Source organism: Dreissena polymorpha, chromosome 2 (genome assembly GCF_020536995.1).
Source record: "Dreissena polymorpha isolate Duluth1 chromosome 2, UMN_Dpol_1.0, whole genome shotgun sequence".
NCBI lineage: Eukaryota > Metazoa > Mollusca > Bivalvia > Myida > Dreissenidae > Dreissena > Dreissena polymorpha.
In genome coordinates, this window is record NC_068356.1 from 95,555,560 (window position 1) to 95,581,020 (window position 25,461).

Genomic DNA, 25,461 nt, shown 5'->3' on the forward strand with positions numbered 1-25,461 from the left:
TTGTTTTGATGTAAAATTTTGTAGACTCTACTTTGAAATTTCGAGGTATAATTACTCTGTTCTGTTTGTTTTAAGTCCAAAAAAGTAACTCGTCTTTGCTTTTGATTTTACAAAGTTTCTTACATCTGCAACCTCAGAAAATATATAAATGAAAAAGTTGAAAATAGATCTACATGTAATTTATACATTCCAATACTCAACTTTAAATAGTAACACGTGGTAACGTATGGTTGAGGGAAAAAAGCTGGAGCTCTTGGCAAATTTCGCTTTGCTATGATCTGTGGCCGTACTACACTGATTATTAATGGTTGGTTTGATCAAAGTCATTTCTTGATGGTTTTCAAATTCATTTTTAGAATAATTTTGAGTAATTTCATAAATCTGTAAAAATCCGTACTTATAATACTGTGTATCAAAATACTTCTTTTCAAACAAACAAGAAAATGACAGAGTTTAATATTGTTACAAGTAATGTACATGTATTTGATAGCAGCAAGTTGTTAATTCCTTCTGTTAATATATATTTATTTGTATTAATGGAATTTTATCAATGATATAAGGTTGAAAATGTGATGGAAAATGATTCAGACACTAGATTTCATTAAATAAAATAATAACAGACCTTTGTATATTTGAAAGGTTGCTTTGCATGAAAGATTTTATAGATGACTTGGTAAAAAAGACGACCTGTGAAATAATTGTTTTGTTTAATCCTGTTAATAGTTTCCATGTGTTTGTAGAGTACAGTGAATTATAATTCCAGTACTCGTGTTTTGTATTTTGTGCCTTGTTAATGAACTGTGACTAATGAACATTTTGTAAACTTGTACATCTGTTTTCTTATTTATTACAATAAAATATGTAAAAACCCAAGTTGGTACTGGGTTGGATTTTTATTGAAAATGCAAATAAATGAGAACTGAGAAATCCGTATCAATTACAAAAAGATTTGATTTCTCAACCCACAGAAAATGTGACAAACACAAGCTCAAAAAAGAAATCCGACCATGAAAAATTTACAATATTATGTTTATGTACCCCTTGCTTCAACAATGCCCTGTGTACAGGAAAATATCTTCAACATCTTTTTGCAATGTCTTTTTGCACAATATATACATGTTTTCCTTTGCATTAAAAGAACTATTTACCTGCATTCTACCTGCAGCAGTAGAAGTCAGATTATTCTGCAGCTACACAACGTTTATGTAGCAGCAAAATTTATCATCCATATTGTGAGCTTGCAACATATATTTGACACGTTAAGCATAATAACAGCGAATTTTCCCTTGCAGTAAAAGTGTTTTATTTTTTCTATAGCTGTCCTCTAAACAATAGAATTCCTCAATCATGTGAGTCTTGTTCTGGGAAAACTGGGCTTCATGCATGTGCATCAAGTGTTGTCCCAGATTAGCCTGTGCAGTCCACACAGGCTAATCATGTACAGCACTGTTCGCGTACACTGGATTTTTTGCAAAGAAGAAACTTCATTTACACCAAAAATAAAAACAAGAGGGCCTGAAAGGCCCAGAGTCGCTCACCTGAGATAACAAGATATTATTGGGACATATCTTCTGACCAAGTTTCATGAAGATCGGAAAATAAATGTGGCCTCTAGAGGGTTAACAAGGTTTTACTATAGCCATATTAGGAAAAATGCCCCGCCCCCTGGCAGCCATGTTTTTCAACCAACCGGCATCATTTTAAAACTCGTCCAATATATTATCCGGATGAATCTTCTGACAAAGTTTCATGAAGATCGGGCGATAAATGTGGCCTCTAGAGTGTTAACAAGATATTACTATAGCCATATAAGGAAAATTGCCCCGCCACTTGGAAGCCATTTTTTTCAAGCAAACATTATTATTAGGGCTGCAACGGGTACCCGAAATATCCGATGATATCGGATCCAACTTCAGATTCGCGGGTACGGATCCACCCCTGGAAATATCGGTTTTGAATATTTATTTTCATAGTTTTATGGTACGTAGCGTTGCTTTCACGAGTATTGTTTTTTTACCAGACTGGTTCTGTTTACAAGATAAAAGATACGTATAATAGTAGATGTTAATTGACATGTGACAGTCATACAGCAGATCATTCGAGATCCTTCTTTTATTGCATAAGAGTGTCATTGGACATTACGGGGTTCGACTAAAATGCGTATGTGTATCATATCTGCGGATATGACTGAAAAGTGAGGATATGAACAGACAACGGCTTTTTAAATGTATTTTTCTTTATTTTTGTTATATGAAAATCGTTCTGTGACAAAAATACACGTTGCCCATGTGTAATATTACGATCGAATGAATTTAAAAGCGTTTTTCATTGGCATTTTAATTTCAGTAACTCCAAATTCATATCCGCGAATATGAACGACCAGTTAGAACATCGCTTTTGTTAAATTGCTCTATATTTAGGCAGTCTTAACAGATTTATCACATGTTGTGAATTTGTAATGCAACAGTGATTTTTTCATTAAAAAAACTCCTAAATAACCCATAAATATTGCCTATATTCGTTCATATTCACATTTTTCGTTCATATCTGCGGATATGAGTCATATGCGCATTTTAGACGGACCGGACATTACGTAATGAGCTCCGAAAGCAAACTAATTCGAAATCATGGAGGATTTACACATTACAAATGCAACAACTAATGGCAATAGGTAAGTTTTTTCAATCCTTATTGTCTTTATGAGTTGTATTAAAAACTACGGTAGTGGATCCAGTGTGGCTGGAATGTTATTCAGGTAAATTTTGCATAATTTCGCGACCTGTCAAATTGTGTTCCTGCATAATGTATTGTCTTGAAAGCATATTTCGTCATATACTAAGTTTAAATGCTATCTTTTGATGCTAGGAACCTCAGTGCCCAGTGAGAGAAATTTCTCTACAGCAGGAGACCTCGTCAGTGCTCATAGGGCTTACCTGGATACGGGCAATGTTGATTTGTTAATTTTTGTGAAAACAAACCTCAAACTGTATGAACAGTGAAAAGTGTATTTTAACGAGCATACTATTAAGTGAATAAGCGTTAAGGTTTCGTTTAATTTTGACATTGCTACAATGTAAAATGAGAAATTTGTTATGTTTTTTGTTAATAAATGTGTAATGTTTTTTAGTCAAATGATACTTCTTAAACATTGATTTCTTTAATTAAGACAGAATTTTTTTTATCTTCTCTTATCTGAGGGATCCGGATCCGAAAAACTGTAAGAAACCATATTTGGATATGGATTCGGATCCGAACAAATTTTTTGGATTCGTTGCAGCCCTAATAATTATTTTCGAACTCATCCAAGATATTATTGAGACCAATCTTCTGACCAAATTTCATGAAGATTGGATAATAAATGTGGCATCTAGAGTGTTAACAAGGTTTTACAATAGCCATATATAGCCATATAAGGAAAAAAGTGCCGCCCCTTGTGGCCATGTTTTTAAAGCAACCAAAACCATTTTCAAACTCATCAAAGATATCATTGGGACAAATCTTCTGACCAAGTTTTATGATGATCGGAAAATAAATGTGACCTCTAGAGTGTTAACAAGGTTTTACGCGGCGGCCATGTTTTTCAACCAACTTACAACATTTTTGAATTTGTCAAAGATATTATTGGGATGAATCTTCTGACCTAGTTTCATGAAGATTGGACTATAAATGTGGCCTCTAAGAGTGTTAAAAATATTTTACTATAGCCATATAAGGAAAAATGCCCCACCCCTTGGCGGCCATGTTTTTCAAGCAAACATAACCATTTTCAAACTCATCCAAGATATCATTTAGACAAATCTTCTGACCATATTTCATCAAGATTGGACAATAAATGTGGCCTCTAGAGTGTTAACAAGGTTTTACTATAGCCATACATGTATAAGCAGGGGTGTGATTGAGGCAAAGTCAGAGGGGAGGAAAATTCTGTTGACTGATTTTGACAACGCGAATGGTGCGCATAACGCAATGACAAACATAAATATAGACATTAAAATAAACAACTTTTTGAACTTCATAACAATATTTCTTTATAAAATCCTGTTAAACTTCACATTTAACATACTGAGGATGCAAAGTAAACAGTTAAGTAAGTATTTATTGTGATCAATAGCAGCAGTTTTTCAATGTATTGAATGACAGTTAATAGACTAAATATAAACAAACACACTTGAGTGTTCTTCTGGTTTTAATGATGTATTAACTGAGTTAAATTAATATATTTAATTTTTTTCACCTTTCAATATCTTGCATTTCACATCTTCACTCAGTTCAAAGCTATTTCAGTTAACTGAACAGCGTGACAAACATAATAAAGCAGAATATGCATATGAATCTGATTATACATAGACCCACAGACATATAAAAATCAAATCATGTTTGTCTATTTCCATGTTCGAACGATACTCTCTAAATTGTTTTACTTCGCGAGTAGACTACACTCCAATTTGCAAACACTGGTTTCCGTGACACAAATTCAGTGGGCACATTTCTTAACAAAATATGTGTTGCTTGTATCTATATAACGTAGTCTTTTTTTTGACAAACACATTTCATTATTCCTATCAGACTAGGTGATGTCAGTCGTTTATTCGATTGCTATTTGTTATTTCAATAATCTTAATTTTCTCTTCACAACGGCGCCATTTGCAAACAAATCACAGAGCGCATTTTAAGAACACGATTTTAATTGGAAGATTGGAAAACGACAGCCAATTATATGGCTCGTTTTAAAAATGCTTAGGCAGAATCTACCAGTGTAAAATGCGGAGAGATTTCGCGGGTGGTAGCCCATCTCCCCCACATTTTTTAAAACGAATTTACGCAAATCTCAGAAGTGACATCCGGGACAACCCGATCCGCGGAAATCCGCGGAAAAATCACACCCCTGATTAGGAAAAATGCCCCGCCCCCTAGCGGCCATGTTTTTCAACAAACCAGCATCATTTTCAAACTCGTCCAAGATATTATTGGGTTGAATCTTCTGACCAGGTTTCATAAAGATTGGACAATAAATGTGGCCTCTAGAGTGTTAACAAGATTTTAATATAGCCATATATAGCCATATAAGGAACAAGAGATGTGTTTGTCAAAAACACAATGCCCCCTAATGCGCCGCTTTTTTTTTTTTGACCTTTGACCTTGAAGGATGACCTTGACCTTTCACCACTCAAAATGTGCAGCTCCATGAGATACACATGCATGCCAAATATGAAGTTGCTATGTTAAATATTTAAAAGGTTATTGCAAAACTTTACTGTACAGTAAGGTTTTGGGACAGAATTTTTTTACCTTTGACCTTGAAGGATGTCCTTGACCTTGACCTTTCACCACTCAAAATGTGCAGCTCCATGAGATACACATGCATGCCAAATATAAAGTTGCTTTGTTCAATATTTCAAAAGTTATTGCAAAACTTTCCTGTACAGTACATACTATAGCCATATATAGCCATTTAAGGAAAAATGCCCCGCCCCTTGGCAGCCATGTTTTTCAAGCAAACGTACCCATTTCGGAATTCATCCAAGATATATTTGGGACCAATCTTCTGACCAAATTTCATGAAGATTGGAAATAAATGTGGCCTCTAGAGAGTTAACAAGGCAAATGTTGACGTCTCACAACGCACAACGGATGAGGGACAAAAAGCGATCACAAAAACTCACCATCATCACGTTGTGCTCAGGTCAGCTAAAAAGAGGAATGTGTCGTCCCTGATAAGCCAGTGCAGACTGCACAGGCTAATATGAGTTTACACTTCAGGCACATGCATAAAGCCGAGTTTTGCAGAATGGGCCCAAATAACCGTTACATATGTTTTGGGCTTGAATTTGCTCTCATATTTCCATATACTAGTAGTTTGGTTGCAGACACGCGCTCACTCGTCATCAAAGACCACATGCTTCCTCTCCCAGTTCTCAATGCTTGCTTTCTGGGCCTTCTCCATCCACTGCAGAGCAATAATAAACAACAGTCATGATAAATTTGAGCCTCCATTTGGGAAAACTGGGCTTAATGCATGAGTGTGTTAAGTGTGCCCCCTATTAGCCTGTGCAGTCCGCACCTGCTAATAAGGGACAACACTTTGTGCTTACTCTTGATTTTGTTTAGAGTAGACCTATAAATAAAAAAATCGTTAAAGCCGAGAGTGTCATCCCTGATTAGTATGTGCAGACTGCACAGCCTTATCTGGGACAACACTTTACGCACATGCATTGAACACTTTTTTCCTACAATAAGGCTCAATATACATTTAAAAGCTCACATGTGAAACTGTTGCATCTGATAAAGAATTGTTAAGCAGATAAAACAGTATCATGCAAGCTCAGTCCTCGAAATGTTATAGAAATGATTTTTGGACACAAGTTGATAATTAAAATGAAATTAAACCACAAGAAAGGTTTCCCCAACAGTTTAATATCTTCAGAAAAATAAGAGACATACAAACTAACTTGACATATATTATTAAAGAAGTCAGGAATTGTGTATGTGAGCGATAGGAGACTGTTTTGGTTTACCTTTTGATGCCCTCGTTTCTTATGTCGACCCTTCTTGCTCAGCTTTGACTCTCGATCAGCCTCCAGTTTATCCCAGTATTGCTTCTCATCTTCACCTATAATATATAATGATAAATGCGTTTGAAATGTTGTTGTCATCTAAAGTTATTATTAAAGCAAAATATCAATATTGAATCAAATAACTTTACCATACAATATTTTACAAAGAAAATAGAGAAACAAGAAAAAGGGCGTTTCAATTACATGACCTTGTACTTTATAACGGGATAGAGATATATAAAAAGTTTAAATAAATTTAAAAGTAAGATTTGAGATGCCTATCTTTGTAGAGATTTGTTTTTACATATTTTCAACTAAACACCAAAATGAAACATACATGTTTATTGTCTTTAGAACACTGTACTTTGAATTTGCGTATAACATGTTTCAATACATAGTTAGCACAAGGATGTTGCAGAGATCACAAAAGAAGAAATTAGTTTGATACAAATTACCATAAAGTTTATTTTTTCAACAAAATCAGCAATTCTACACTTTTCACACTAGTGCCCATAAAGAAAAAGTTTATTAAAATCTATGTGTATACGTTTTCCCTTTCTTGATTTATAACAGATTTTTATATATGACATATTGTCATGCCTATTTGTATCAAGAATATTTTAATAGAATAAGAAAGAATTATAGTTTATTAGACGTTTCACTGTACAATACGGAGATGCTATTTTCAAGTCAAGCGCCCGTATGAATCAATTATTGTACATTCAGATACTTTTTCTTGGTAACTGCTTTTATCATTATAAAACAATTGCTTAGAGCACTTGTACTCAACTGTCCAATAAGGAAAAAATACAGACTTTTTGGATCCAATACCTGAATATATATTGGATGGTCACATGGTACATATGAAGAATGCCCATTGGATGAATTTATTGGATATAGAATAAAAACCCATATTGCAAGATAATAAATATATAACAATATTGTCGCGACCCTAGTTAACCATCACACTTCTGCCATCACAGTATAATGACTGAATACACCTATAGATGTTTCTTACCTGAGACAAGTGTGAATGTCAATCCCTCCAGCTTCTTATCAGCAATAGCTTTGGCAGACTCCGCATCCTTGCAGCGTATGAAGCCGTCAGAACTGTCCTCCACTATGTCGATGTATGCAACTTTAACATCCCCACCCAGATTTTCCTGTTTGAATACAGAATCAATATAACTGTGTATTGAGAAAAAAAATAATCTGAAATGATAGTGTTTATCTGCTTAAAAGTCTGCAGTTTTGATGCATAGGACATTTTATTAATTTCTAAGTCATTCAACCATTGCAAAGGTGTTAAACAATCTCATCTGAATTTTTTATACACCGGTTATTCCAAAAAGATTAAATTAATTTGATGCATATATCATACAATTTATATAAGAACTGTGTCATTTGACTTTTTACAAGACAACATTTGCATGTAAAGTCACACTTAGCCTAAATTAATAAACAAATGAAATCAATTTTAGACTATAGGTATTTGTTTATGGTGTTTTTGTTTTCAAGTGCAAAACCATGGTAGATGAAAAGCTGTTCCAAATTTCATCCGATTATCTGCAGTACTTTTAAGGTTATCACAGGATCCAGTTTAATGGACTGACAAATGGACAGATAGTATAAGTAAAAAATATACAGCCTAATTCCTAGAAAACTGGGCTCAATGCATGCACTTAGTGTAGTCCCAGATTAGCCTGTGCAGTCCCCACAGGGCCATCCGGGAAATACTTTTGGCCTAAATAAGCTTTTGGTTTTAAAGAGATATCAGTTAAACAAAAACTTCCTGTTGGGAATTTTGGGGCGACGTCATGTGACGCCGCCGTTGGCGCAACGTCATGTGATGCAGCCGCATTGCATCGTATACATGCACGTCATCTTGTTATTATTGTTGTTTCAGTTGATATATTGTTATGCTTAGAAAAAGAATGCCAATAAAACGTAAAACACAGCGCTAAGATTATTTATCCATGTCAAGTAGACATTTTGAATAATAACAAGATGACGAGCATGTATATGACGCAATGCGGTGGCATCACATGTCGGCGCGCCAATGGCAGCGTCACACAACATTGCGCAAAATTCCCAACACTTCCATAAAGGTGGACAGTGTTGTCCCTGATCAGCCTGTGTGGAAAGCACAGGCTAATCTTGGATGACACGTGATGCACATGAATTAAGCCCTGCTTTCCCAGAACACGCCTCATACACACATTTATTGAGTTTTTGCTCTTAGGTGACAAACAACACTTCTTGTTCTCACCTTCAGTTGCTGTCTATGCAGTGGGGCCTCTGAATGCACTTTAACAATCACGTCTGCTACAAACTCCATATGTTTATGTTTACTGGGTGCTGACTTATCTTCAGTTTGCATTTCATCTGCAATGAAACAGAAATACCATCAGCAATTTGTGGAAATCCCTTTACTTTAGCCCTTTCCCACTTAGAAGCAAAATGGAAATGGCTATGTGCAAACAGCATAAAACCAGAACAGCCTGTGAGTAACTCAGTTTGTTCAGGTTTTATGCTGTTTGCTGCTCATCTGTATCTAAGGTTTGGAGGTGTGACCTTAAAAACTTGAATCTACTAAGAAAGGTCTTAAATTATTTATAACTTTCTAAGGTACTACAAATGCATGAAAAATACTATTCTAAGTGGTAAAGGGTTATCTAAAATGCTGTACAATTATTGTGATTGTTAAGTCTCTCCTGACGCATAGGCCTGTATTGTGTATAGAATTGCCTATTTGTCACACATTTAAGGAATCATTTTTCCAAATTGAATTTGAAGCAGTTAAGTTTGAAATTCTCTTGACAGACTAAACATTTCAAATCCATGTTCGATAAAGTAAAATATCTATAAAAAGCAATATTGAAATCTAAAAGTTTAGAAACCCTATCAACTCTCAGACTCTTTTTTTTGTTATAGTACTCAAAGATCGAATGCTTCAGTTTAACTTGAATTTCTCTGTCAAATATGGAAAAGGGCCCCAAAAAGATGAACAAAATCAAATTGAGTACAAGCCTACTTGGTTGTGTGTTTCGAAGAGATTTTTTTAACATGGCCATGCTTGTCTTCTGAAGCTTCAAATACTCTGAACGCAATTTCAGCCATTCTGTCCTGGAAAATAAATTCCATGTTTATTGTATACCAATACATTAACTGACACAAATGCTGGCGCATTCTAAGAATCGGATACACACAAAAAAAAACACAGATAAAATTCCCAATCTACACAGGGAACAAAACAATTATGTAATATTCCCTATGTGATTTTCTTTTATAATAGACTTTAATAAGCCATACCAAACAGCATAAAACAACGCCATATCGAATTTAAAATAAAATCCACGAAAAGGATAGGACATATACTATGGATTATATTACCATTAGTATTTTCAGCCAAACGCCAGAGGGTGAAGCCTTTTTATTTCATATAATTTTAGTTATGTTTAAGTATTATTATTAAAAAATCCTTTATTATTTAAACTTCACTTTTTTTTCTTTAATAGCTTGTAATGGTTTTATTAAAAGTGGCTTCAGAAGAAAACTTAAGAACGTTCCTAGCAAAATGACCAAAAGGGTTACACAGACAGACAGCTCTTAATGGCATATTTCTGTAACAATTATTTCCTTATTCTACTTGAAAAAAGAAAAAACAATTTTCTTCACACAGCAGTGTTCTTCTAATAATGCAAAGTTAATTTGTTCAAAATGTTCATTGATTAGAACAAATTAGCATTGCTCTGAAAAAACAAGGTTAAATGCATGTGCCTAAAGTGTTGTCTCAGGTTACCGTAGCCTATGCAGTATGCACAGGCGAATCAGGGACAAAACTTTCCGCCAAAACTGTATTTTCCCTAAGAAGAGATTCCCCTTAAAAGGCAAATACCATAAAAGCAGAAAGCATAATCTCTGATTAGCCTGTGCGGACTACAGTGGCTAATTCGGGACAACACTTTACATACTACATTTAACCTTGTTTTCCCAGCACAAGTCTCATACCGGTATGTAATACACAGGTTATTTTGGTAATGTTGGTTATTTCAGCACACATACTTTGGTATCACTCTTAACTCAGGCACTTCCTTATCGTCCTTTGTATGCTTTCGTCTGAAACGCTTTTTCTGAGATTTGTTCTCTTTATTTTTGGAATTAATCTCTGCACTGTCCTTCTTTTCCTGGCCACTTTTCTCAACAACTCTGCTTTCTTCCTCACCACCTTGCACAACGCTCTCTGTAACTCTTGCCTTCTTTGCGGGAACTTCAGTGTCTGATTTCTCTACACCACTCTCGTCTTTAGAGGAATCATTATCTTCAGATGCGCGAGATCTATTCCTTCTTTTCTTGCCTTTTTTCTTTCCCAAGGGTGTAGTTTTATTTTCATCTTCAGAGTCCTTCTCTGGCAAGTTAAATGATACTTCTGCAGACTTTTTACGTTTGGCAGGACTTGATGTACATTCTGTCTCGCTTGCAGTTCTTCGCCTCTTACTTTTAGCTGACTTTGTACCTTGCTCCGTGGCGTCCACTTCCTTTTTTTCATTGTTTGATTCAGTTGTTACTTCAGTTGCATCTTTCTTTTCCACTTTATCTGCATCTTCATCAATCAGTTTCTCTCCTGTTTCAAGCAATTCCTTAGCCTTCTCTTCAGTTTCTGAACAACAAAAGACAAACTGTCAGTATCTATTTCTTATGGTTTATTTATATCATGTAACTGAAATGACGCAAGGAAGATTTTATAAAAGTATTACAGGGTTCCTGCTTGCCCCAAAAAGCAGTTGCCCCTAAATTTCGCCACTATTAAAATGTTGTGGCCGTTGTTTGTGAATAATATTGGACACAATTCAGAGTATGTTTAAAATTAATTATGGCCTTCAACAAACATAAACTGTATTCATATGATAAGAATTGCAGGTCTTAAATGTATGGACTCTACGTTTTCTAACATAAACCTGTACATGAAAGAATGTAAATTGTTGTCAACATTGGTATTTGTTAAGCACGATCGCTAAAATGTATGACAATCTACAAATGACACTTTGCTTGAAGATTGCTGAATTCTCCTTCCAATAAAGATCTGCGTTTCTTGAGATTACAACTACTAGTATCTCCCCTTCATACATGATAGAATGCATCTGGTCTAAGGCAGACAGTGTATTTATGTTCCACAATAAATCAGCACAAAATGTGCCTCTTTGTTTACAGTGAAAAGGTCCAACTCATATTGGAAGGCAAGTTAAGTTCATGCCTCAAAATACTTTTTTATGCAATTTGTTGTTATTTTGAATTGATATTTAACCTATACTAGAAAAAAATCATTACAAAATAATAACTATACAGGGGATAAAAAAAATCACTATTGCTAAGTCAGTGGGTTTTTTTTTGTTCAAATTTGGGGCCTGTAGAGGGACCCATTCCCAATTCAAAACTGTATATATTTTTCCCACATGGGTTTCAAAAATTTCCATTTAAGTTTAAAAAAAAAGAAAGAAAAAATAGATCTCAACATTTTGTTCATCTCCCATCAACCTCTATAAGATCCTTACATAAAACAAAAAGTTTACTTGGTCTTTAAATTTGAGGTATGTGAATGTAAGTATAATTTATTAAGGAAAATTTACCTTTGACCTGATCAGCTGGAAGTTTCTTCTTGAGAGCATCAAGTTGATGACTGGACTTTGGAAACATGCCGACACGATGGACGAAGTCAGCTGGGGGATTATTCAACTCCTAAAATACAACGTGCTCTTTAACCCTTTACCACTTAGATACGTAGTTAACCCTTCACCACTTAGATAATATTTAACCCTTTACCACTTCGATACGTATTTTTATGCATTTGAAGTTCCTTTGAAAATTAAAGTTAATTGAAGACCTTCCTTGGAAAATAATTAAATTTAATTAAAGATCTTTCTTACTAGATTCAAATTTTTAAAGGTTTTATTTCCAACCCTTAGATACTGATGAGCAGCAAACATCATAAAACCTGAACACACTGCAAGCTACTCGCAGGCTGTTCTGGTTTCATGCTGTTTGCACATAGCCATTTTCACTTTGCTTCTGAGTGGGAAAGGGTTAAAGTAATCAATTCTACAGGGGCAGAATCTTTGCTTGTAGGGAATTTTTGGTTGAAAGGAAGTAACTTCTGAATGAAAATCAAATCAAGGTGGAAAGTGTTGTTCCTTATTAGCCTGTGGCAATTGCACAGGCTAATCTGGGACGACACTTAACACACAAACATTAAGCCCATTTTTTCCCACAGTGACTCAAATTCTTGATATAAACTACGGTCATAGATATTACTTACGAAACTGATGATAACTGGTCTATGAATTTACTCAAAATATGAATTGTAAAGCTAAATATTTTGCAATTATCTGTTACAATACATAAAAAACTGATGGCAGTTGTTCAGTAACAGATGGCATGACATAATGTTATTATAACCATCACTTTATAAAATTTTACAAGGGATATACAATGACTTTAAATACATTTGACTCCAACCTGGAACTTGGACTCTGAACTAGCATAACGCCATATCACCTATAAGTTATATAGTAACATGGAAAGGTGTAGCTCGTCCATAAGTATTGTACTTTTTTCAGCCTGTACACATACAACAAAAGGAATCAATCACTATGCGTAATACCTTGCAAGCCATCTCAGCCCCTTCTGTAGTCTCAAACTCTATGAAGGCGAACCCCTTGAGGTCCCCAGTGCTGTTGTAACGTGGGAGACTCACATACGCTACCTTTCCACAGGCCGAGAACACCTTACGCACCCACTCATGATCAACGTTGTGAGGCAGGCATTCCTGATAAATATCAGACGCAAAATAATATCCATTAAGAATTTATGAGAAAAGGCTAAAAAAATGTTGGTGCCTCTTAACCTTTTATCACTTAGATACCTATTTTGACGCATTTGTAGTCCCAAAGAAAGTTAAATTTAGTTCAATACCTTTCTAACTAAAGTCAAGCTTTAAAGGCTTCATTTCCAATCCTTAGTTACTAATGAGCAGCAAACACCATAAAACCTAAACAGACTGCGAGTTACTCGCAGACTGTTCTGGTTTTATGCTGGTTGTAAAAGCCATTTTCACTTTGCTTCTTAGGGAGGAAAGTGTTAAAGTATAATATAACTCTGTGCAGTGGTCCACCACAAAATCTCTTTTAAATATCTGGCTTCAATTGTTTTTCTCCGCTAGACCGGTTTGAACTAGTTTAAAGACCGTTAAACCTCTAATGACTAAGATGTAAGGGCCTTTAAACCTGGATCAGCAGCAGAGGAAGTCACGAGATGGGGAGCTGCAGCGTATGTTCCCAGACAAGAAAGTGGCACACAGAGGCTTTACCAACAAGCCTCAACTACAGAGCTGAGGTGGAAGCCTTGATCCTCAGTGCAAAGACTACATGCTGTGTTTGTCTTTGAAGTCAACAAACTGCCTTGCCTAACATCAGCACTACAAAACATCATGTGCTTCAGAATTATACCTCCAAGTAAACATCCCCCCCCCCTGTCAGCTGAATATTCTGAAATTATAAGGCAAAGAAATGGAAAAGCTTGGAGAAAAGAAGACCATGTGTCGGTCTAGAAGAAATTATCATAATGGTAAAGTGCTTGTCCAGAACTAAACAGCCACAGGAAAGCTACCATCACTAGAACAGGTGATCATCATTCCATAGTGAACAAGTTCCAATAGAATAAACACCCCCACATGCATATGAGATTCACCTCAGGTCATCTCCAACATGCCCCTGTGGAAAAGCCCACCAAATAACTGAACAAATCTTTCTTGAATGCAGGGACCACAATCAATTCACTGAAGAAAAATGTATGGAAGGCACCTGTGAGCCTGCAGGAAAAGCTTTACAGACAGTAGACCACCTATTTTATCCTTGCATTCTAACACAAGTGTAACAGCCATCGAGAAGAAGATGACTACCTGATACAAATAAAAGTAAGAAAAATGAAAACTATTTGACCAAATAATTATTTACTAAAAAGTACCAGTATATTTTTTTGTAAAATAAATAATGGGCTTAATATTGATATTTTTATTTTATTTTCATAAAATCATTAATCTTTTATTTGTAATAAACATTTAGCATGTTTAGGCTGCAATTATAAGACAAAAAAATTCGTTGAATTGATATCCCCCGCCAATATGCTTCTGGACACTAAAGTGTTATATTTGACACTCAAAAAAGCATTTTTTCCAGATACAAAGGGCCATAAATCCGTTATTAACAGATGGTGTACAATGCCATTTGGCGTGCATCATCCTCTTATCCATATGTATACTCATACCAAGTTTCAATGAAATCTGCCAAAGCACTTCCAAGATATGGCTCCGGACACAAAAAAAAACATTTTTTTAAGATATAAAGGGCCATAACTCTGTTATTGTCAGATGGTGTACAATGCCATTTGGCAAGCATTATCCTCTTATCCATATATATACTCATACCAAGTTTCAATGAAATCCACCAAAGCACTTCCAAGATATGGCTCTGGACACAAAAGTGCAAGACGGACGGACGGACGGAAAGACAGACAACGCCAAAACAATATCCCTCCGCCTTTGGCGGGGGGTAATAAGCTGTTTGCTAACAATTTGTCAACAACAGCATTTTTTAAAGGGACATTAATGAAGCAAGCCTGTACCACATAGACGGTGCGGTCGTCAACATTCACATCACATTGGATAGGTGTAGTCCTTTTCACATGTGTCTTCTCTGCATTCACCTTAAATACACACACACTTTCAACCCATTGCATGCTGGTAAATTTGTTGTCTGCTAAAATGTCGTCGCTGAATTTCTAAAATTAGCATTTTCTTCTATTTTTTTCAAAGAATACTATAAGAATAGCAAACAGTTTGGATCCTGATGATCCTCATCTGGATCCAAACTGTTTGCAAAGGCCTTCAAAATTCGGTTCCAGCACTGAAAGAGTTAACAATAGTTTAAACATATAGAGTATCAATGTTAACTTAATGTGAAGGGCTGAATACAGATAAGTTTAAACCTATTTATTTTATCTAGATAGCATAGAAAGCCTAAGGCTTTTTTGAAACGCTCTCGAGTCCGTTTCCTGGGACTAGAACCAGTACTTGGTGTCTATGGAGGAAATCTAAAGAACTCTCCCACAGTGGGGATAGAACCTGTGACCTCCCGATCGCTAGGCGGACACCATATCCACTACACCACTGCAACCATAGTTTAAAGCTAAAAGTGTAAATGTTAACTTAATGTTAAAGGCCGTATACAGATAAGTTGATGTATAAACAAGACTTAGAAAAGATGTACCACAAGCCTTGGCAATTATTTTTACCTTCACACTAATATCTTTGAGCACCCTTTTTGAGAATGTATTCAACATGAAAGCATAAGAAATTTAAATAAATGGGGTGGTGACTATGGGCCATGGGGATATCTAACATTTTGATGTATGTAATTTTTTCCACCAATCTATAAACATTGCACCAGGTGTTAAATTTTACAGCAAAAGTGGAATACGTTTTTCTTTTAAGAAACACATTGTTACCAGTATATGTTTTTATATTCACTTTGTTAAAAAAGGTAGATAACAGATTTGGTATGATTAATATGGCAAATAAGAATGCACCGGGGTTGATGAAAAATGATGTGATTTAAAACAAGCAATAAAAGTCCCCTACCGACGCAGGATCCACCTTTTTCAGCAATATTTGTAGTTTTTTTGTCACCATAGCTACCAGAATTCTTCATGTAGGAACAAAATGAAATGACATGCATAATCTCCATATTGCCATCTATCCATGTTTCAAGTTTCATGAAAAAATATGAAGAATTTTTAAAGTTATCGCAGGATCCACCATTTTCAGCAATATTTATAGTCTATTTGTTGCCATAGCAACCAGAAATCTTGACATAGGAACAAAATGAAATTTTATGCATAATGTCCATATTGCCATCTGTCCATGTTTCAGTTTCATGAAAAAATATGAAGAACTTTTAATGTTATCGCAGGATCCAGAAAAGTGTGACAGACTGACAGACACACAGAGTGCAAACCATAAGTCCCTGGTAGGGGACTAAAAAAAATTGCTTTATAGATCAAGCTTAGATTCTAAGATTATTTTTATGCACCAGTAAATATAACAAGAAACACAATACATACTTAAAACCTAAGAAAATGGGAACAAATATTGACTTGACTCTAGATTGGTTCTGTAAAAACTGATACCTGAAGCATTTGTGACTTGTTGTGTATGGCCTCAGCAAGCACATGAACTTCTTCTGTGAGAGTCTTGATCTTGTTGAACGTCAGAAACGTCTCCAGGGCGATATCTGAACACCAAATCAATGACAGCGTTCAAACACGTCCTTTGGATGTAATTATGCATTAATGCATATGAAGTGAATGATTTATACTCGTTTTGTTTATGTTCACATCATTTTAGTTTTCAAATAAAGATTGAAAAAATAATAATTCAATGAATTGCCATTTATTTCAATAAATGATGTCTAATATAGTATCAGTAAATAATGTATACAGTAGGAGATTTAAAGATGTAAGGATAATGGTAAGAAGTGCAGAAAGCCTAATAATATGTTAGCACGTCCTCTACAGTTCCAGCGATTTTTTCCATTCTTTATAAAGTACTGTAAAAGGTACTTTTCCAAATGAAGAAAAACTATAAAATTCCCAATTGCTGTCTGAAAATTTCCAAAAAGGAAGGCTAAGTCCGTCAATTTTGTTCCAAACGTCCATTATCTGCAAGTTAACAAATAAAATGAGCACTAATACTGAACATTTCAAGCCAAAATTAATGTAAAACAATATTTGAGTAGATTTTGCTTTTGATACCAAGAAATTAAAACAACATATAATTCCCAATTGGAAGATTTCACAACACCAGTTTTTCCAATTTCAGGGGTTTTCGCGCAAATTTTTTCCAATCGGTATGGTACAGGTACTTTTCCCAATTGAAGAAGAAGAATCGCTGAGTTATAAGACATTAAAAGTTCATTCAGAACAAAAACTGTCTTACATCCATCTGATGTGGCATCGATGGCCTTTTTCAGGAATCTGTCCTTACGCAGGTTTGCATCACTAAAATAGAACTCCATCTGAAAGTGTAAAAAATCAATTTTTTTTCCGTTTAACCCTTTACCCCATAAGCAACCAACTGAAAATGGCTTTTGCAACCAGCATAAAACCAGAACAGCCTGCAAGTAAGCCTTTAAAACTTGAATTTAGTAAGAAAGGTATTTAATTAAATGTAACTAAAGGACTACAAATGCAGCAAAATACGTCTCTAAGTGGTAAAGGGTTAAGCAGTTAACTTATACTTTACTTACAATGAAGACTTCAGACAATTCAGTTCAAGAGACAGTAATCCCACTGGACGATTTGTGTTCATAAATGAAGTTTGCAATTTTGATGAAATTTACTGTTGTGACTAATGACCGAGCACAAACAGTTGCTGTTTCTCGGAGCGCTAGGACAACTTTCACAGCACCTTTGGTAGTTTGGTTGATTAGTATGCTTGCCTTTCACTGCAGCATGGTCACCATACTCAAAAGATGTTGTTTCTTCTAGGTAACCCAGTTATGCCTAGCGTCTAGAATATGGCCTTGGCAAACAGCATAGACCCAGATGAGACGCCACATGATGCTGCGTCTCATCAGGGTCTGCGCTGTTTGCTTAAAGGAATTTCTGAAAGAAATATTCTAAATATAGAAATAAATATACTAGACATCCCTAATTTTGGAAATAAATTGATCCAATTTAGAAGGATGGGAGAGTCCACTAGGCATAAATTGGTTAATCTGACTTTCTCCAAACAGCACAAGACCACAACAAAGTAACATATTTTTCAGTAAGAACCAATGACTCGAAATTTGAGTTAAAACTCAACATTCATGCAGCTAATAACTTCTCATCCGTACATAATGCAGCCTCATAAACTTTGAAATACACAAACATCAATTCAGTGAAGCGAGGAAAAAAGTGGTTAGATGACTAAGAGAGCGCAAAAGAATCTGGTTTACTTATTAGCAAACTAATCAACAAACCATTTTCTTTTCATGATTTATGTGTATTCGTTTAGCAGCATTACCTGATTTCTTATGTTGCTGTACACAGATTTCATGCGCTGCCTCTTCTTTTTTGTCTTCATTGGTTTGGAGTCCATGCTTTCTTGCTCCATTGAAAATACTACATGAAAATCATGTTTTATATTTTTTTTTTTTTTTAAATAGTATGCTATATGCTTGTTGAGTCTTGGGCAATTTGCCTGAAGTTATTACGTCACAAATATTTTATAAATATACATGTGTATTACTATGAATGATTATAAACATAATTATTAACCGTTGGTCTTTATACTTCTTGGTTTTTTCCCCAATATTTATCTACTGTAATAATAATAAATAATCAATTGTGTTAATAGTGTAAAACTGCAATCTTGAAAAATAATTTCTTCTTGAGATGTGCATTCTGATTGGCTAATCCAATTTCAAGATTTGCATACAGAAAATAGCCTTAGGCCAAACCCGACAATGTCTCCCGAATAGGCGCCGACGCTCAACTTTTTATTCGGGTCGTCCAAAAAAAAAAAAAATTTTTTTTTTTCATTTTCGTTCATATAAGATGAAATATCAAGCAAACAAAGCATATATATACATGTATTCTTTATTATAGGCGTTAGTAGCCTTCCATTCTAGTACCAGAAAAAAATCCCTACCTACCTACCCTGTTTTTTTTTCCAATGAGACCAGAATGAGAAACGGACCAATTTTTTTGGGGGCCTTAAAACTGACATTGCAGGGGAGGTTAATTTCTGTTGAAAAAAAATGTCAACAGACTTTGTAGTATAAAAAATACTCATAATTAAACGATTTTGAAATATTTAGGAAAACAATATGAACAAAACATGAAAGAGGAAATATTTAATGAATAACAATATATTGACCAGTTTTTGTCGCATTTTTGATCAGCAAAACGATGGAGACTGCGTCCAAACATTTTCCGCAACAAACTGCATCATATGCAAACGTTCTATCAAGGGATTTTATGCAATCCTCATACCAACGACTCAAAAAGAACCCATGGCTCAACATAAACCTACCAATGATAATGTTTTTATAGTATTATAATAGTTTTGCAGCATTAAATATATTGCTCAATACATCTATTGCTAGACAAAAAAAGTGATAATGGATAATCAACACTGTACGAGTGTTCTTCAAAGACACCAAGAACTGATTCTTCCCAGGACTACTAACTTGTTTTCACGGCAATTGGGATTTTAGAAACAGAAAACGAAAAAAAAAAAGTACTGCAATTTCTTTTTTTCCTGTAATTTTTTTACTTTGACCATCTAAAAACATTAGGGAAAGACGCTGGCATCATCATGCAATTACTTTTCAAGAAGTAGCTTGCCAAGTAGAACCGCAGTAAAAGGTTTATTTCACTCTAATAAAATGCCTGAGACATTATAGCCATTAAATATAATGCATTGAGTTGTTTGTTTTGTATAGAAATACAAGTATTTAGTAACTCTTTTACAAAAATTAACATATTGAACTAACGTAAATCGAAGACACAATCTTCAAATATTTCATAAAACTTTCAGCAATAAAATTTTAAGATGATCATTGAAACAGATTGAAATCGACTTTCTGTCTGTTATGCCGATAGGTCGAACTTCAAATTGTGCGCTGTTGCACACAACGGTTTCCCTTTAAGGTATTCCTTTCAATTTTCACCTTTTATGTATGTATAAACAGAAACAAATCCACTTAAGGACGATATCTACATATACTTAAGTTGAGGTAAAGTTCAATCTTGCAGGTAAAATGTCTCGAACATTTCACGGATAATCACTCGGAGAATATTTAAATATAAGGTCATTAAATCGTGCATAAACATAACACTAATATATTTTGCTGAACTTTTTAATAATACAAATGAATATTGTAAGACATTTGAACAAGTCTGATAACTAAGAACAGAAATTTTCGCCTATTTCCTTATGCTTAAACGAAACCATTATACAGAAGTAATTATAGTTGTGCGCTTACAAAGTAAGTATTCACATTACATAGTTTATATGGGTACTTTAACAACAACAACCACAATGAAACAACAGAACACTTTTAAACAGTTTCTGATAATATCTAACCAGTGATAATTTTTTTAAACCGAATCAAACATTTCATACAAATGTGTCGAACATTTCAAAACTAGATTTCAGCACTTACACCATCGGCAACAAATCGTCACATGTATTCTGTGTTTATTTTTGTGTTTAAAATGTCATTGCATATTGTAAGTTTAAAACTTAGTGAAAAAAAACAACATTCGACACAACATACAGACGCCGACTTATACACATGATTATGTGCAAAACAAAAAAAAATCATATGGATCTTTGCATTCAATGTATACGTTTGCAAAACAGTTTTGAAGTTGTTCGCGACATCATATCTAAAAAGCCTCAATGATAAGTTTTGATAAATATAAAGATGTAGCTTTAAATTAAACACAAAACCTTGAAGTCTACTTTCGAAATGTTCGATACCCGATGCTGTTTTATGCATTATAAATGCTCACTAAACATAATCCTCAATGAAATACATGAACACTCAATATTCAAACAACAGTTAATAAACTGCATGCCATATAAAAACCTTTAAACACCAAGGCAGTGCAAAAATCAACTGCAATCAGCTTGAACAAATTTGATGAAGATTGGATGAAAACTATTTGATTTAGAGAGAGTAAACACTGTTGTGGACTAAGCCCATCGCTCACCTGCACACAACATGTGTTTGAATGGTATGACCCATTTTTACTTGGGTATAAAACAAGGCACTGCCTCTTCTTATGTCTGTGTATTTGTAATGTAAATAGGCTTCTTTTGTTTCTCTTTTTTTCGCTCTGTTTCGGACAATTCCGAAGACGGTATGTAACTTTTTCTTCTTCTTTCTCTCTCTTTTTAAAGTACCCCGCATAGTCCTTCTCTTTTAATCTCTTCCTAGTATAGTCCTGGCAAATGTCAACCCTAGACTTCACCATGGTCAACTGAAAAAAATAAACCAGACAATCATTTTCAGAAAATCGGCAAACGTTGAAAAATATATCAACTGTTCCGCTTATACTTTTTAATGATTTAATCAGGACAAACATGCTTGCAAGAATACCAAATTGTTGCAAAATAAACTAAGCTAAGATGTGGTAATTATTCAAAAGATTTAGACACCGGCAATGCAATAAGTGACCCTGTCACCTAGTTTTTAACCTTGCATGACCCATGTTCGACCTTGACCCAAAAAGCATAAAGATTCAACTTCTGACTAAGTTTGAATGAATAATATTCGAAATTATTTGAAACCATGGTGAATGGCTAATCAGCACCGTGACCTAGTTTTTGACATAACATGACCCACATTCTATGTTGACCTAGATATCATCGATACACAACTTTTGTTCAAATGTGATGAAGATCGGATGAAAACTATTTGATTTAAAGAGAAAACAGTACAAAAACACTGTGGTGGAAAAAGCCCGTCGACCGCCGCAGGCACCTGAACACCAAGTGTGTTCTAATGGTATGACCCATTTTAACTTGGGTATAAAACAAGGCACAATAATAAAGGCAAAGTCTTCCCTGTTGATTTGATGCATAATTTATGATGATAGTACTATGGAGTCTTAAATAATCGCTATTAGATGCAAAGGAAATGTGCGATACATTTTTGACATGTACAAGACCGTTGTATCAATGTTTTTTTGTGTAGAATATAATTTGAATTGTAAATATATTTCCGACATTTAAACCGTTTTACCATATACTAACAATTTCTATGCAAGGAAAACTAAAAAATGTACAGATTTATTAAAAACTTCCAGAAAGGTATAGAGATATAAAATTGTTTATAACAGTAGTTTTGGTACAAGTTTAAACTAGCATAGTTTTGTTTTAAACTAAACCTTTTTTTTAATATTCCTAATGCGATTACTTAAACATTTAATAGAAATCACAATGTGTACGATATATATTATTACTATCTGAACTTTGTTGAACATGGAGGCACAAAGTTGAATGAAATGTTCAATACCAAATGTCTCGGACTTTTCACAGGTTATTTTACGGACTATGAAAGTATTTCTGTCCAAAAAACATTTGTATCATATTGATTAAATATCAATAATTCAAATTGCAAAACATGATCAAAATTCAAACAATCAATTTCATATATCAGACAAAAATGTTAAACAACTTACCACTTATTTTCAATACACCTTCCCGGGTGCTTCATACAAATATAGCGGAGATAAACAACCTTGTTATTCCAGGAACATGTGGAATAGCGATGACGTCATATCATTTCATGTAATTGTTAATTATGACATCAGCTACTTGAATTACAAGTTTTCGTATCGGACATTTCTTGCACACTTATTTGTTTTCTTAAACTGAATACTTTTCCGGACATCTATGTCTTTTCTGGTTATAAATGCTTGTTATGTCAAGCCATTTTAAAAGAGATAAAACATTAACCATACACTTACAGTACAGCCAAAGCGGAACAAACGTATTTCGCGATCCGCGGCGGCAAGGCGAAACGAGTCGATGCCGCGTCAGTCGTTGAAGCCGCGTCAGTATGCGGCGGCAAGTCGCATTTCGCCGCGAAACTTCGCATCTGTCCGCCGAGGCATGCCGCGGTCCGCGACATGATGCCGAGTCGATGCGATCATGAAATATTTATTTTTTAATTATTAGTTACATGTAGTTAACAAATTTTGAAAGAACAATTATAATAATAATTAAAATCATAATAAATTTATTGTGCGTGGATTGTATTAGCATATACATGTAAGCATAGTTAATGTGTCTGGCCAATTATTAAGTTTGTTTCCCGCCCGTAGCGTATGTATTTCACACATAAACAAGGTCACGTAATTATGTTTTCGCACATACAAGTGGTCAAGGCTCCAGCATATGGTGGATTTATAAATTAATTGCATGTTGATTCCGCTATTATATTTTAGCTGAGAAAATTAGCAGTTTGAAGCCACATCAATAATCAAGACGGTGACGACGTATTTGTAGTTTTGTTAATTATCAGCTTATTATAACTATTGTTTGAATATGCGTATATAAACACGTTTTATTTTGTTCATATTATACAGTTAATGTCGCTACTTATTACCCGATAATCCCGTATATTCCAGTTTTAAAGCAAATGCTGGTAAATATTTATGATACACAAACATTCTCGATATTTCCTTATGTATCAAATACATTTTGGCATTTGTTACTATTTATAGAGATGATGAAATAACGTCTTATCGGGGCGTTTTTTTTCTCCACTGAACACGCGATTTACGCCTGACGTGATGTTCATGTATTTATACAACACAAAATACACCCAAACTTTCCAAACGACGTTCTACATGTCTGCATAATTTTTGTGCGCTTTTTATGAAACAAAGGATATTTTAGCACTGTTTATTTGACGCTAGAAATTGCCAAAGGACGCGTTAGCATTAAAATTCGGAAGTGTGTTTCGGATTAAAAATTTAATAATGATAATCGAACGAATCATAAACAGTTGCGCGTAATTAATTCTACGCTACACATACATGTATGTACATGTAGGTGGATATCTTTTCACTCGATCCGCCGCGTACGTATGCGGCGGATTTACTCCGCGAAAGTACGCGTGGTTAATACAGACTCGGCGTCGTTGCGCGGATCGATGCCGAGTGCCACAGCGATACGCCGCGTGAACACACGATTTGGCCGCCGCGGACTAATAATCTGGCCGTGGCGTAGCCGCGGATTATGTTTGTGCCGCTTTGGCTGTTCTGTATTGACAACGAATAGAATTGTCGTATCGGACATTTCAGAGTTAGGAACTCACTCTCTCGTGTATAATCCGCTTTTTTAATGGTAATAAGCAAAGTGAAACTTTAAGTGTCATATGATGCATTTCTTAGAGCTGCAAAGCAAAATTGGATATCTTTCATGTGGGTTTAAACGTTCTTTCAAGTAGCTCTGGAATATGTGGTCTTGGACATTTCCCATGTTTTCTATGTTTAACAACATTAAACAGCGTGCGTGTTCAACTAGATATTTACTAACTTTTAACTTGTTTTGCGATTGGCAGGCCCCAAAGACCCGACTCTTACTAAAAATATTGGAAACGCGTTATTTTTTTACAGCCATAATGTCAGAGTAAGCATGTAAATAGAGAGCTTTCCTCCGACGACAGTCTCAAACATTTCATTTTTGTATCATTTTTACTTATTTAAGGCAATGTAAGTATCACCAACAACTTCTTTTGTAGTTTTTCTTATTGATATAAAAGATACAAAATGTTTGACTAGAAAGTTGGCCTGTCAAAAGAATAATTTCAAGCTGTAGCCATTGAATTTTGAAAACTAAAATCCCTATTCCCGTGAGAATGAGTGATAACAGGAATAAGAAGAAGGACTGCAGTTGTGTTTATGAAGGCGTGCATATTGACTCCCAAAGCCGTCATAGCAAAAATTATCAAAGGCTCTGCGATTCCGTTTATATGGACTAACATGCTACAATGATTGATTTCCTAAAAAATACAAAATCGCGAAAATATGTTACACGGTCATCTTCAGACTAATTAATCAAACGTTTCCGATAAAAGCATGTCATTAATTTAAATAACAGATATAAAAGTTTCTTAAAATGAACTATTTAACCAAATAACACTTGTGTTACTTACATCGCTAAACAACCCTGTCATGTATTTAACTTTTGAACAGAATAAATTCCGTTAGTTTTCTTTTCTTTCCATTTGTTCTTAGGGCTACATAAAAACGATTTCCAGTCGTTACACCCCCTGGACGTTACACCCCT

At 34.8% G+C, this 25,461-nt stretch overlaps 1 protein-coding gene across 2 annotated transcripts; it reads right to left on the minus strand.

Moving 5' to 3' along the window:
• Window positions 1-878: 878 nt before the first annotated feature.
• On the minus strand, window positions 879-25,416 carry LOC127868129 (la-related protein 7-like). Of its 2 annotated transcripts, none has more exons than XM_052409749.1 (13): window positions 25,356-25,416; window positions 18,673-18,769; window positions 17,602-17,680; window positions 16,794-16,897; window positions 15,231-15,311; window positions 13,213-13,377; window positions 12,182-12,290; window positions 10,620-11,214; window positions 9,589-9,680; window positions 8,824-8,939; window positions 7,573-7,717; window positions 6,516-6,610; window positions 879-5,947 (listed from the first exon to the last, which is right to left on the minus strand). In XM_052409749.1, exons 2-13 carry the CDS (start codon window positions 18,760-18,762, stop codon window positions 5,876-5,878), a joined length of 1,743 nt encoding a protein of 580 aa, XP_052265709.1. In that variant the 5' UTR covers window positions 18,763-18,769; window positions 25,356-25,416; the 3' UTR covers window positions 879-5,875. The 2 variants fall into 2 exon arrangements, with proteins under 2 accessions (XP_052265709.1, XP_052265708.1); XM_052409748.1 differs by having other exon boundaries at window positions 18,673-18,770; window positions 25,328-25,406.
• Between the last annotated feature and the right edge of the window lie 45 nt (window positions 25,417-25,461).

Coding starts and splice junctions, on each gene's coding strand:
- LOC127868129 (XM_052409749.1), bottom strand. CDS start 18,762: ATGGAGCAAGAAAGCATGGACTCCAAACCAATGAAGACAAAAAAGAAG. Junction 12,291..13,212: donor GGGCTGAGATGGCTTGCAAG/GTATTACGCATA, acceptor GTTGTATTTTAG/GAGTTGAATAATCCCCCAGC. Junction 9,681..10,619: donor GAGTTAAGAGTGATACCAAA/GTATGTGTGCTG, acceptor TTTATTTTCCAG/GACAGAATGGCTGAAATTGC.